Source organism: Callorhinus ursinus, unplaced genomic scaffold, assembly GCF_003265705.2.
Source record: "Callorhinus ursinus isolate GAN/ISIS: 27379988/994484 unplaced genomic scaffold, GSC_fseal_2.0 scaffold19, whole genome shotgun sequence".
Lineage (NCBI taxonomy): Eukaryota > Metazoa > Chordata > Mammalia > Carnivora > Otariidae > Callorhinus > Callorhinus ursinus.
In genome coordinates, this window is record NW_027397081.1 from 4,551,555 (window position 1) to 4,566,958 (window position 15,404).

Below are 15,404 nucleotides of genomic sequence, written 5' to 3' on the forward strand. Positions count from 1 at the left end.
ACACACACACACACACACACACACACACACACACACACACACACACATATATATACCCCATATATATAAAAATCAATGAAACCCAAGAGTTGGTTTTCTAAAAAGATAAACAAAATTGAAAAAATTTAAGTTAGATTCATCAAGGAAAAAAGAGAGGATTCAAATAAAATTAGAAATGAAGAAGAAATAGCAGCTGTCACCACAAAAATACAAAGTATTATAAGAACATATTATGAAAAATTATATGCTAACATACTGGATGATTTAGTCAAATGGATAAATTCCAGAAACATACAATCCTCCAAAACTGAATCAGGAAGAAATAGAAGATTTGAACTGAGCAATTACTAGTAATGAAATTGAATCAATAATCAACAAACTCCCAACAAACAAAATTTCAGGACCACATGGCTTCATAGGTAAATTCTACTAAATATTTAAAGAAGAGTTAGTATCTACTCTTCTCAAACTGTTCCAAAAAATAAAAGTGAAGTAAACTTCCTAACTCATTCTACAAGGCCAGCATTACTGTGATACCAGACATTTTTCCAAACAGACATGCAGATGACCAACAGACACATGGAAAGATGCTCAACGTCACTCATCATCAGGGAAATGTCAAAAAATAATCCCCCGAAACAAGACAAAAAACACAAACACGAAGAGACCTCACTTTACCCCAGTCAAAATGGCTAATATCAAAAGGCTGAGAAACAACAAGTGTTGGCGAGGGTGCGGAGAAAAGGGAACCCTGGCAACTGTTGGTGGGAATGCAAGCTGGTGCAGCCGCTGTGGGAGATACTGTGCAGTTTCCTCAAAATATTAAAAACAGAAATACCATAGGATCCAGTAATTCCACCACTGGGTGTTTATCCAAAGAAAAAGAAAAGACTAATTTGAAAAGACAGATGCACCCTTATGTTTATGGCAGCATTATTTACAATTGCCAAGATATGGAAGTAGCCCAAGTGTCCATCGACTGATGAATGGATAAATATGGGGTGTGTGTGTGTGTGTGTGTGTGTGTGATTCAACCATAAAAAAAGAATGTGCTTTTGCCATGTGCAACCACATTAACGGACCTAAATATAGAGGCCACTTTTAGGCAAACAGGCTTTAGCAATGGGATGTGAAAAGGACCACATGGGACCACCTGGATGACTCCAGACATGCCCATCGGGAACCCACCCCACCTCAAAACATCCTTAGGCCCTAGGTGACCAATGGGCTACTTACAACCAGGCACAGTTACCAAAAAAGGGAGAATTCCATATGTCGCCATACCACCGTACCTTCCCTCTTTAAAAGAGGCCCTCACCCACCGCCTCATGGTAGACAGCCTCTCCTCTACTGTCCTGCTCACGGCTCCCTTGTGGGGTATTCAGTAAACTTCTATCTCCTTTGTTCTGCCTTGGGTGAATGCTTTCACCTCCCACACCACCAGCTTCCAGCTGACCATTGCCCCACATTTGGAGGCCCCCATTTGATTGAGAGACACTCCAGCTGGGCACCACCCTAGAGCATATGACACCAAATGATATAAGTCAGAGAACAACAACTACCATAGGATTTCACTTATATGTGGAATCTAAAAACCAAACAAAGAAGGAAAGAGACAAAAAAGCCTGATGCTTAAGTACAAAGCACACTTGCTGGTTGCCATCAAGGGGGGGTAGGAGGATGGGTCAAATAGATATAGAGAGGATAAAGAAGTACAGAATCCCCATATAAAATAAATAAGTCACAAAGATGAAAACTACAGCATCAGGAATATAGTCAATAATATTATAAAAACATTTTACAGTGACTTATGATTGACTACACTTACTGTGTCGAACGCTGAGGGATGTATAGAATTGTCAGTAATATGTTATACACTTGAAATTAATATAACATTGTATGCTAGGTACACTTCAATAAAAAATAAAAAATATCAATGGTCACTATTTCCATCTACAGTTTTACAAGAGGATTTTTTAGTTATCCAAACTATGGCACCAATTAGCTTGCACAACAACGCCCAGCATAAAACCAATGTCTAACATACAGGAGAGGGTCATACCATCTTCTTAATCTGGAGAAGTCGATCCTACCAATGCATTCCTTAATTCAACCAGTATTTAGAGAGTGCTTATTATGTGTCAAGCATGTTTTATAAGTTCTGGGAATATAATGATGCATGGTCCCTGCCCGTAAAATGTCTTTTCTATCTCATTCTTTGACTTTTATAAACACTGAGGAACATTTTGAAAATGTGAGGACTTTGGGTGTGATGCCGATCTCCAACACTTGTGCTCCTGTGTTCAAACAGGTGTACCTGAGAAGAACAGCAGCTGTGGGAAACGACACACCTATGTTTACCTCTCAGTCAAGTCAGGCTCTTCGGGCACTCTCTCAGGGTGCACATAAACGTTTATGTCACAAGTGCTACCTTTCAGACTGGGTGGATCCACTCCTATTACCTTACAGAATGACAGGATATTATTAGCTCAGGCAGGGCCAAAGACAGAAGGAGGAGCGGAGGTCAGAGAACACTCACTGGTAAGTGGTCGGGCTGACATTGATGCGCCGAGGGTGACTTCCGGATTCGAATTTGCTTGCCAGAGTGACATTGTTTCCGAACAGGCAATACCGTGGCATCCTCACGCCAACAACTCCAGCGAGCACGGAACCCGAGTGAATGCCTATCCTCATCTAAACAAGAGAAAATGAAAAGGATATATTTATACTTTCTTTTGGTATGCAATTACTTCAGTGAAAGGTAATTTTGTAAGCTACCGAACTTGGATCTCCTCAGAGACAGGAACTGTGCCTTGGTCATTTTTGTGAGCCTAATATCTGGATCATTACAGAGGCAATGAACATGAATACTGTGGAATAAATGAATAAATTAACTATAGGGAAAAATTATGTTTAATTTGCTACATAAACCCAGCTATATTACAAGTCAAATCACATTTCTTTTGAACAGAACATGTTCTAATACATAAAAAATGTATTATTCTCCCTCCAGTTATTCTTATATATGACCCTATTTTCCTTTCATAGAATTAAGCACAATTATAAATTAAATATATTTCTGTTTATTTTGTTTAAATGTTCGATTGTCTTATGAGAGAAGGATCCGTATCTATTTCCTTACTGCTGAATATTCAGTCCTTAGTACTGTACCTAGAGCAAAGCAGGCCCTCCACAGTAAATGGTAATTGTTGATAAATTGTCAAAATCCTTCAATATTATATTAAAATGGCGTTATAGAGAATTTAACCCTCGAGTCAGTCAAGAAGCGTCTATTGAAAACCCTGGAAAATGAGTGCTGTATATTTTACTCTGTGAATCTGATAAATATTAGTCTGGCCCATGCTTTGAAGGAGCCCCCAATGTGCAGTTGATATACACTTAAATGTGATCACAGCCATGCAGTTGCTTCTACACAGTCTACACCAAAGTAACTGAAGCTCATGTTGACCCAGTGGGGAATGATATCCTTAGTCCTAGGGGAATGTGGGAGAGAAGGAAGAGATCTGACCCCTAGATGCCTACTACATAAGTAAAGTATCACTCTTCACTACCCTATCTGCTTTTGCCCCTGCGGTTGTGAAGACAAGAAGTCATTCTGTGACTAACCTTTGTCATGGACTGGAGAGTTCGGTACTTATCAACTATTAATAAGACAGGCTGAAACCAACGTGATCCAGCTGCAACTCTTAATAAACCTCTTCATCTACTTTTTAAAAAATGATCCTAACATTTATTTGGAAATTCAACATGCTAGGAAGAATCAAGGTACATTTCAGAAAGAAGAAAGAATAATTTCCCTATTAGTATAAACATATCTAATTAGTGCATGGATATCATAATACTGGTGTATAGACAGAGAAACACACTAACAGGACAGGAAGACTTCCATACATATATATGTGATTCACATGACAGAGTTGGCATTTCAGATTAGTGAGAAAAAAGATGGTATTTTCATTAGGATGCTCTGGATCAACTCTATCTTCATGTTGAAAAATAAAATTCCAAGTAGATTAAAGATCTTAATGTCGAAGGCACAACTTTACAGCTTTAAAAATAATTGTTTTAAATAAGGTAAAGGTCAACGTGCAGTATCAGTAATACTCTAAAATACAGAAACCCTAAAAAGTATACTTTTCTTAGTCTCTCAGTAACAGTTTCCAGGTGAGTGGTCCAGATTGTCAGGAAGCTCTGTTCGGTCAAGGACCAGTTCCTTATCATGTTCCTCCTCATGCTTGTCACATACTCCTTGTTGGGAAACTTGAAGCTGAATCAGGAGCACCCTCATGTTCTAACTCATGATGGGGCAAGACAGACCCTTCCTGTCCAGGGGAAAAGTCATGATCGCCTTTTCAGGTGATCTTCGTTCCTTTGGGAAAAACCAGATTTACATCTGCTATCATTTTCCTTCTAAAAGAATTTTTTCACTATAGGTCCACTGATGATGAATTCTTTCAGCTTTTGTATGTTTGAAAAAGTCTTTATTTTGCCTTCCTATCCGTCAGATATTTTCACTGGGTTTAGAATTCTAGGTTGAGAGTTTTTTCCTTTCCTTTCTGTACTTTAGTGATGTTGTTCCATTGTCTCCTCCTCCATTGCTGCCATGCTTATCTTAATTCCTTTATATGTAATAGATCTTTTTTCTTCTGGCAGCTTTAAGTTTTTCTATTTTTTGCTAGTTTTGCAAAATTTATTTATGATTTCTCTTGATGTTGTTTTCTTCATGTTTCTTATGTATGGGGTTTGTTGGGTGTCTTGGATCTGTCAGTTTATAGTTTTCATCAAATTTGGAAAAATTTCAGCTATTACTTCTTCAAATATTTTTTCTATCCACCTTTCTTTTTCTCTCTCAGAGACTCTAAATACATGTCTATTGGGATACTTGAAGTATTTCCATGGTTGACTAATTTATTCATTTAAAATATTTTTCTGTTTATTTTGGATAACTTCCATTGTAATACCTTCAAATTTATTAATCTTTTCTTTTGAAATGTCTAATCTTTTGTTAACCTCATCCAGGGCATATTTCATCTCAGACATTGGGATTTTCATCTCTAGAAGTTCAGTTTGGAAATTCTTTTTCTTTTTCAGGTATCAAATTACCTTTTGAACATATGGAATACAGTTAAAATAACTGTTTTAATACGTTGATAATTCTAACATCTGTTGGTCTATTCAGTTTTGATTGGTCTTTCTCATCATTATGGGTCATATTTTTCAGTTTTACAGTATGCTAGTAATTTTTGGTTGGATGTTAGGTATCATAAATTTGACTTTGTTGAGTGCTGGATATTTTTTATATTCCTTTAAGATTGTATTTGAGAGAGAGAGAGAGAGAGAGAGAGAGCATAAGCAGGGGGAGGGACAGAGGCAGAGGGAGAAGCAGACTCCTCGCTGAGCAAGGAGCCCAATGCGAGGCTTGATCCCAGGACCCTGAGATCATGACCTGAGCCAAAGGCAGATGCTTAACCCACTGAGCCACCGAGGTGCCCCTATTTTTGATATTCTTATAAATATCCTTGAGTTCTATATAGGGATGCAGTCAAGTTACTTGGAAATAATTTATTTTTTTCAAGTCTTGCTTTTTAAGGTTTGTTGGGCAAGACCTGAGCAGTATTTCATGTAGGCCTAGTTTTTCCCCACTACTGAGGCAAGAATATCATGTACCCAGTGCCCATGATTTAGGAGGTTCTCCAGTCTTCCTGTGGCATTTTTTTTTTCCAGGTCCTGTGTGAGTGCCAGGAACTTCTTCCTCTAGTCCTTACAGGTGTTTTTCCCTGATGGGTTCAGGTAGTCTTCTCACACACAAACAATAACCCATGCAGAACACATAGGAGGCCCCTTACAAGATCTCTGGTGGCGTTTGTGCAACTTTTCTCCTTGCTCGTACTCTGTCTGTGACCTCTAACTTCTTCCATCTCCCCAGACTCTCAGCTCCATCTCTTCCACTCCAGGAGTTTGTTGGATGCCTCCTGGTTTGCTTCTCCTCGCACCATAGCCTGGATGTTCTCAAAGCAAGAGAACACCAGGGAAATCATATGTCTCATCTTATTTGTTTCCTATCTCTCAGGGATCACTGTTTTCTATTGCCTACTAGCCAGTGTCATAAAGATTTTTAATTGTTTAAGGTAGGAATATAAATCCAGTGTCTGTTATTCTATATTAAGTGAAAGCAGAAATGAGATAATACTTTTTTTTTTTTTTAAGAAACCTAACTTTCTGAAAAATGTAGGTCTGTTTCTGATGAGGGACTGTCTATTTGGGTTTAAAAAGGTAAAAAAAATGCTGAATAATAATAGTCTTTTTAATCAAGATAATTATAAACCACCTTTCTCTAAAGTTAGCAAAGCATTTTGCAATAATATTATATTTCTTTAGGATTTTTTTTTTGCTTTTATAAGGCCTATTTATATTAAACTCCCTTGTGTAACACAGGATTGCCTGAAAAACACCCAGAGCTCAGATACAAAGATCGTCAGTTTGGACCTATGATCACTGTACTGATCCCTTTAAGCAGGAGGCAAAAAGAAGTGAATATCACATTGACACATCTCACGGCCTCTTTATTCTGTGCTTTTTGTTTGAGAAAAAGACTCTATACCCCACACCAACTATATAGAAGGCTTATATGGTTCTACCAATACCTCCTTTCAAAAGACCTGAGGGTTTTTTTAAACGGAATTATCAAAAGGAGAATTACTATAACCTGAAACATGTTGACAATAAAAACCCTGATATCCTTGGGGGGCGGGGGGGTTGGTGGATGGAAAAATGGCCATTTAAAAAAATTATCTTTTAGAAAGCCACTTAAAACATGCACAAAAATATCAACAACCACACAAATAGCACAAATTTGTTGTCATTGTCTCTACCATATAATAAAACGAAACTCAGAGAATTACTTAATCTTGGAAGTAAGGAGATATCATTGGGAACTTACAAACCGAATCATCAGACCGTTTTATTTTGCATTTCCTTTGACAACTTATTGAGATTTCTGAGGAATTACTGCCTATATACGGAAGTAAATGATTGCTTCCCTCAGAGTATGTCAAGAACATCTAGAAGTTACACAAAACAGTTACACTTAACGCTCAAGGAGGAATTTAGATTCACTTTGAAAAGATTTAACATTATTTAAATAATTTAACCAATGAGTCACATTGGCATCTCTCTGCCCAGTATGTCTTAACTAAAGAGGGGTACTGTGCACTAAACCAGTGGTTGTTAACAGGGGACATTTGCGCCCTTCAGTCAACGTCTGGCAGTGTCTTAAGAGATTTTTTATTTTCACAACTGGGATGGGGAGCTGCTACCAGCATCTATTCAGTTAAGCTAGAGATGCCCAGGACAGCTTCCCCACAACAAAGAATTTTCCAATCCAACAAATAAGTAGTGTGGAGTCTGGGAAACCCTGCACTAAACAGACTTCTGGCAACTGATAGATACTTAGTAGACCAACACACATGCAAAATAATCAGATCAAAGCTTTGATGTGTAACACCAGACTTCATTTTTTAGAGAACATTTATGGAAAAAAAATAGTATTTGTCCTAGGGATTTACTGAAAAACACAGCAACTTTTGGATCTATGCTGAGGTTAGGATATCTGTTACCCCATCTCCTATACCTGTATGTGTGAAATACTACACAACTCTGGGAAACATCAAAGACCCCAATTATCAAAAGATACAGTTATTCTCATAATACTGTACCGATCAATCATTAGCTGAGGCACATAAACAACTGCATTTTTAGATAACATTTCTCCCACGACTCCTAAAAATAGAAGGCTTATACAGTTCAACCTCAGTTAGCCAAAACTCTCTCTGGTTTAGTCAAGAAGGAATCTTCGGGTTGGGAGGGCAGCACGGATTCATTAGTCAGGCTCATTTCACAAATAAACTGAAGTCCAGAGGAACACAATGAAAAAGAGCAATTAGTCCATAGTTGGCACTTAAAAACTGTCAGTTCCCTTCCCAGACCTCATGGTACCCATTGCTCTGCTTATGGTGTCAAGGACGATGCTACAGACCCATTTATAATTCAGTAAATAGATTTACTAATTCCCCAATGGCCAGATCAAACTGAAACCATGATTAACATGAGTTATGAGCCAGCAAGTTATTAAACAAATACCAGTTTGTGCTGAAATAGTCCTATTTGAGCAAGACTGAATTTCCACATTAAAACAGAAGGTCCATAGTAGAAAAAACAAGAAAGACTTCCAGTAGAAAAAGCCAGTTCATGTTTTACTCATGTTTGCATTTAAGATTATTCTTAGATTCATGTAGTCAAGATTTTAAGCTGTTAAAAATAGTTAATTAACCGTTTTTAATAGTCAGGACACTAAAATCATGATTCGCATGGTTAGGAAATAAGTACTTCATCCTTCTACCAGTATTAACATGCATAAGTTTTATCATAAAATATTCCTTTCATTAATAAAAAGAAATAAATGAAATTTATCTTCATATTTTATCTTATTAATAACCACTATCTCCCTGACAAGAAAATATCAATTAATGTTTTAAATTCTAATTTTAAGAGCTCAAGATTCTTAGGCAGAATATAATAAACTCATATAACCTACGTAGTTTTTTACAATTTCTCCTTGTTTCCCCCATGTGCAAGAAAACAGGGAGAAATAATCTCTGTAGATATGTGGCATTTTTCTTTCTATCAGGGGACTCAGCCTCCAACTGGTGGTGTCAAAATGTCACATTCTCAAGTAATATGCTTGGACAAATAGCACTTTGGGCAAAATGTCTTACTGTGTTTACTTTAAACATTACAGAAGTACCATTCATAGATAAATTTCAATTTACAGAAATATTTGACCAAAAAAAAATGGTTCTCATCACTGGTATGGTAACCTATAATTTCAGACACAAGAAATATATTTACTTCTATAAAATAAAATGGTGAAATTTCAAATAATTGGTACTTTACAGTTAGGGGAGAAAGTGAGTTTGTAATCTTGTTTATGTGTTTTTGATGGGGAAAGATAGGACCTTACAAAAGATATTTAGGAGAGCATGCCTGGAATCCTCCAACAGATACCACTGAAAATGTTATTGGAGACTGTGAAGGGGACACAGCAATATAGCTCAGCACCACCACCTTCTTAAGGGGCACTAATCATTGTGTATGTGATTATTTAAATTATTTAAATACATGCCTAATAAAAAATTTAAACTTGACTGAACTTTTGGAGAATTATTATTAAGGCCTCTAAGTTGAATCTGAAAGTTACCTTTGTTCAGAAAAAAATGCTTTAAGAATTGTTTCTCAAAGGGAGAAACTGATTTAAAGCAATTGACATATTTAAGTTAAAAGTGCATATATTTAGGAATAACCAACATATAATGAGCAGTTGAGAAACATACCATCTTGTGCCAAAAATATGGACAGTTGATACATCCTTTAACATAGTGCTATAATTTAACTACTGGGTATTTACCCCAAAGATACAAATGTAGGGATCTGAAGGGGTACGTGCACCCCAATGTTTATAGCAGCAATGTCCACAATAGCCAAACTGGAAAGAGCCAAGATGTCCATCGACAGATGAATGGATAAAGAAGAGGTGGTATATATACACAATGGAATATTATGCAGCCATCAAAAGGAATGAGATCTTGCCATTTGCAACGACGTGGATGGAACTGGAGGGTGTTATGCTTAGTGAAATAAGTCAATCAGAGAAAGACATGTATCCTATGACCTCACTGATATGAGGAATTCTTAATCTCAGGAAACAAACTGAGGGTTGCTGGAGTGGTGGGGGTGGGAGGGATGGGGTGGCTGGGTGATAGACATTGGGGAGGGTATGTGCTACGGTGAGCGCTGTGAATTGTGTAAGACTGTTGAATCACAGATCTGTACTTCTGAAACAAATAACGCAACATATTTTAAGAAAAAAGAAAAAGAAGAAGATAGCAGGAGAGGAAGAATGAAGGGGAGTAAGTCAGAGGGGGAGACGAACCAGGAGAGACGATGGACTCTGAAAAACAAACTGAGGTTTCTAGAGGGGAGGAGGGTAGGGGGATGGGTTAGCCTGGTGATGGGTATTAAAGAGGGCACGTTCTGCATGGAGCACTGGGTGTTATGAACAAACAATGAATCATGGAACACTACACCAAAACAAATGATGTAATATATGGTGATTAACATAACAATAAAAAATTTTAAAAAACATAGTGCTATAATTTAAAACATAAGGAACTGCTCATTATAATAACAATAGCAGAATTAAAAAGAATAATTTAGAAATTTGACAAAGTGATTGATACTATTTTCTACCAGCATTTGATATTCATTCTGATATGCAGAAAAGAATTCAAAACCTTTTTTTAAGAAACATCCAATCTTTGGCTATCTAACCAGGGATGCTAAGGAAACACTCTACTAATAATATCCATAACATTAATCAAATAATTGTATCACTACATCTTTGCTATTTAATCACACAGATTGAAATTTATTTCTAATATCATAAAGGCATTCCTTGCCAATGGCATCATTTTTAACTAACAAAGTCTGTTAATTGCTAAAACTTCAAAGCTCTTAGAAGCTTCTATTTCAAGACTACCACTAAAAAATAGTGCTACTAATTCTGTTAACTGATGTAAATCATTTTCTGTCAGAAAGCAGATTTTAACAGATAATCTGAGGCATATTTCTAGTCTAAAAGAAACTTTACAATATTGTGGATTCAAAAAAATGATTTTAAAAAAGCTTAAATATGTAGAAATGGGATAATGGGATTTAGCAAAGAATTCTAATAGTAAGGAGTGTGTATTTATCAATTTATAAATTAATCCATCCAAACTATAAACAATTTATATTTATGTTTTTATTTATTTCTATTTTTAATATTTTTATCTATTTATTTATATCATATTCTCAAGACCAAGGACCAAAGTCAGCCAAGAGAATTACTTTCCTTTCAACAAAAACATCCCGAAGCTTGAGCCCTTTTAATAGTAACCTGGGAAATGCACAATTTCAAAGAACAGAAAATAACCCCAGCTTTCTCATACCTCAAAGGAATTGTAAGACATAAAATGTGAGAACTTGTTTGCCCTTCTCCCATCCCCCATTCCTTCCTTAGCTTCCCTGTCTTCCTTTCCTTTCATACCCCTCTCTTTCTCTCTTCCAAAGGTTCTTACGTAACAATTCAATCTCAAACACTTACTAGGCATTGTGGAAGACAGGAAGGACAGAAAGATTTTATTTACTTCAAGGAACCTCAGATCTTACAAAGTTAAGGAAAGACAGAAATCTTATTTGAGAAAAAAATATACATGTGGTCAACAAATACCACCTTCAAAATTTTAGATATTAAAATTACTATGTTACAAAAATTAAAAATAAAATATACAAATACATGATTTTCCACTTAGATACTACTTAAAACAAAATTCCTCTATGAGAAAACGGCATATATTTTATTGGGATGTCCATGCTTACTGCTGATAATCGAATTTCTTCAGGGAAAATTTAGTTCATTTCGCATCTTAAAAGTTCTATATCTCAGAAAAAAATGCACTTGATAGATAAGTAAAAAAAAAACTTTAATGGGCTTGATTATTAAGCTTTAATGATTATCCTCTTTTGTAATCTATACCTTTCTCATTTATAAGAACTGATGGCATCGACAAGTTTACCCACCAAATAAAAGGAAAGTAACAATTAAACTCCTGAATTACAATGTATAACTCTTGGCTACACATCAGAATGAACTAGGGAGTTTTTTTGGGGCGCCTGGGTGGCTCAGATGGTTAAGCGTCTGCCTTCGGCTCAGGTCATGATCCCAGGGTCCTGGGATCGAGTCCCACATTGGGCTCCCTGCTCCTTGGGAGCCTGCTTCTCCCTCTGCCTCTCTCTCTCTCTCTCTGTCTCTCATGAATAAATAAATAAAATCTTAAAAAATAAATAAATAAAAATAAAACTGCTGTTTTGTTTCTCACTTCCAGAGATTTTGATTTAATGAGTTTGGAATGAGATGTGGGCGTGGGGACGTTAACTCTGGAGTTGCTAATGTGCATCCAAAGTTGAGAACGTGAAGCGTAGAACATCACTTAAGTTTCACAGATATATTAACAAACTATCAATACTGCAGGAGCCAAGTAGTTTCAAAGGCTCTTCTCTTTCCCAGCCAATGGTTTTAGTCAGCACAGTGTAAATACTTTAATATTCATACACACATAAGCTTTCAGAAGACAACATTCCTGTGTATCTCTGGAAGACTTTTGAAAACAGTAAAAATATTCATTTAATCAAACATTAGCAAATGTGGGGCACCTGAGTGGTTCAATCAGTTAAGCATCTGCCTTTGGCTCAGGTCATGGTCTTAGGGTCCTGGGATCAGGCTCCCTGCTCAGCAGGGAGTCTTCTTTTCCTTCTCCCTCTGCCCCTCCCCCTGCTCATGCTCTCTCTCTCTCTGTCAAATAAATAAATAAAACATTAAAAAACATTAGCAAATATGTCAATGAAAACAGAAGGACAGATAAAAAGCTTCCAGGACAATTAAAAACTAAAGGAATTTGCAAACACAAAACCAGCCATACAAGAAATATTGAAAGGGGTCCTCTAAGCAAAGAAAGAGCCTAAAAGTAACATAGACCAAAAGGAACACAGACAATATACAGTAACAGTCACCTTACAGGCAATACAATGGCACTAAATTCATATCTTTCAATAGTTACCCTGAATGTAAATGGGCTAAATGCCCCAACCAAAAACACAGGCTATCAGATTGGATAAAAAAACAAGACCCCTTGATATGCTGTCTGCAAGAGACCCATTTTAGACCCAAAGACACCCCCACATTGAAAGTGAGGGGGTGGAAAACCATTTACCATGCTAATGGACACCAAAAGAAAGCTGGGGTGGCAATCCTTAGATCAGACAAATTAGATTTTGAACCAAAGACTATAAGAGATGAGGAAGGACACTATATCCTACTTAAAGGGTCCATCCAACAAGAAGATCTAACAATTGTAAATATCTATGCCCCTAACATGGGAGCAGCCAATTAGATAAGCCAAGTAATAACAAAAGCAAAGAAGCACATCGACAACAATACAAGAATAGTGGGGGACTATTGCACTGATACGGACAGATCATCTAAGCAAAAGATCAACAAGGAAATAAAAAGTTAAAATGACACACTGGACCAAATGGACTTCACAGATTCAGAACATTCCATCCCAAAGCAACAGAATACACATTCTTCTCTAGTGTCCATGGAAAATTCTCTAGAATAGATCACATCCTAGGTCACAAATCAGGTCTCAACTGGTACCAAAAGGTTGGGATCATTCTCTGCATATTTTCAGACCACAATGCTTTGAAACTAGAACTGAATCACAAGAGGAAAGTCGGAAAGAACTCAAATACATGGAGGCTAAAGAGCATCCTACTAAAGAATGAATGGGTCAACCAGGAAATTAAAGAAGAATTAAAAAAGTTCATGGAAACCAATGAAAATGAAAACACAACTGTCCAAAATCTTTGGGATGCAGCAAAGGCGGTCCTGAGAGGAAAGTACATAAAACAATACAAGCCTTTCTCAAGAAACAAGAAAGGTCTCAAATACACAACCTAACACTACACCTAAAGGAGCTGGAGAAAGAACAGCAAATAAAGCCTAAACCCAGCAGGAGAAGAGAAATCATAAAGATCAGAGCAGAGATCAATGAAATAAAACCAAAAGAACAGTAGAACAGATCAACGAAACTAGGAGCTGGTTCTTTGAAAGAATTAATAAGATTGATAAACCCCTGACCAGATTATCAAAAAGAAAAGAGAAAGGACCCAAATAAATAAAATCAGGAATGAAAGAGGAGAGATCACAGCCAACACCAAAGAAATACAATTATAAGAACATATTACGAACAACTATATGCCAGGAAATCAGATAATCTGGAAGAAATGGATGCATTCCTAGAGATGTATAAACTACCAAAACTGAACCAGGAAGAAAGAGAAAACCTGAACAGACCTATAACCACTGAGGAAATTGAAGCAGTCATCAAAAAATCTCCCAACAAACAAGAGTCCAGAGCCAGATGGCTTCCCAGGGGAATTCTACCAAACATTTAAAGAAGAATTAATACCTATTCTCCTGAAACTGTTCCAAAAAGTAGAAATGGAAGGAAAACTTCCAAACTCATTTTATGAGGCCACCATTACCTTGATCCCAAAACCAGACAAAGATCCCATCAAAAAGGAGAATTACAGACCAATATCCCTGATGAACATGGATGCAAAAATTCTCACCAAAATATTAGCCAATAGGATCCAACAGTACATTAAAAGGATTATTCACCACGACCAAGTGGGATTTATTCCTGGGCTGCAAGGTTGGTTCACCATCTGCAAATCAATGTGATACAATACATTAATAAAAGAAAGAACAAGAACCATATGATCCTCTCAATAGATGCAGAAAAAGCATTGGACAAAGTACAGCATCCTTTCTTGATCAAAACTCTTCAGAGTATGGAATAGAGGGTACATACCTCAATATCATAAAAGCCATCTATGAAAAACCCACAGTGAATATCATTCTCAATGGGGAAAAACTGAGAGCTTTCCCCCTAAGGTCAGGAATATGGCAGGGATGTCCCCTATCACCACTGCTATTCAATATAGTATTAGAAGTCCTAGCCACAGCAATCAGACAACAAAAAGAAATAAAGGGCATCTGAATCGGCAAAGAAGTCGTCAAACTCTCACTCTTTGTAGATGATATGATACTTTATGTGGAAAACCCAAAAGACTCCACCCCAAAACTGCTAGAACTCATACAGGAATTCAGTAAAGTGGCAGGATATAAAATTAATGCATAGAAATCAGTGGCATTCCTATGCACCAACAAGACAGAAGAGAGAGAAATTAAGGAGTCCATCCCATTTACAATTGCACCCAAAACCATAAGATACCTAGCAATAAATCTAACCAAAGAGGCAAAGAATCTGTACTCAGAAAACTATAAAATACTCATGAAAGAAATTGAGGAAGACACAAAGAAATAGAAAAAGTCCCATGCTCATGGATTGGAAGAACAAATATTGTGAAGATATCAGTGCTACCTAGAGCATTCTACACATTAAATGCAATCCCCATCAAAATACCATCCACTTTTTTCAAAGAAATGGAACAAATAATCCTAAAATTTGTATGGAACCAGAAAAGACCTCGAATAGCCAGAGGAATGTTGAAAAAGAAAAGCAAACCTCATGGCATCACAATTCGGGACTTCCAGCTGTATTACAAAGCTGTCATCATCAAGACAGTAGGGTACTGGCACAAAAACAAACACATAGATCAATGGAACAGAATAGCAAGCCCAGAAATGGACCCTCAACTCT

The 15,404-nt window shown here is 36.8% G+C and overlaps 1 protein-coding gene across 1 annotated transcript in view; it reads right to left on the bottom strand.

Annotated features, from left to right (window-relative positions):
* Positions 1-15,404, bottom strand: part of GUCY1A2 (guanylate cyclase 1 soluble subunit alpha 2) — a 333,141-nt gene that overhangs the window by 53,852 nt on the left and 263,885 nt on the right. Inside the window, exon 7 of the mRNA XM_073903673.1 lies at positions 2,540-2,694. Within this exon, the coding sequence (XP_073759774.1) occupies positions 2,540-2,694 (155 nt within the window). The remainder of the gene's footprint in view (positions 1-2,539; positions 2,695-15,404) is intronic.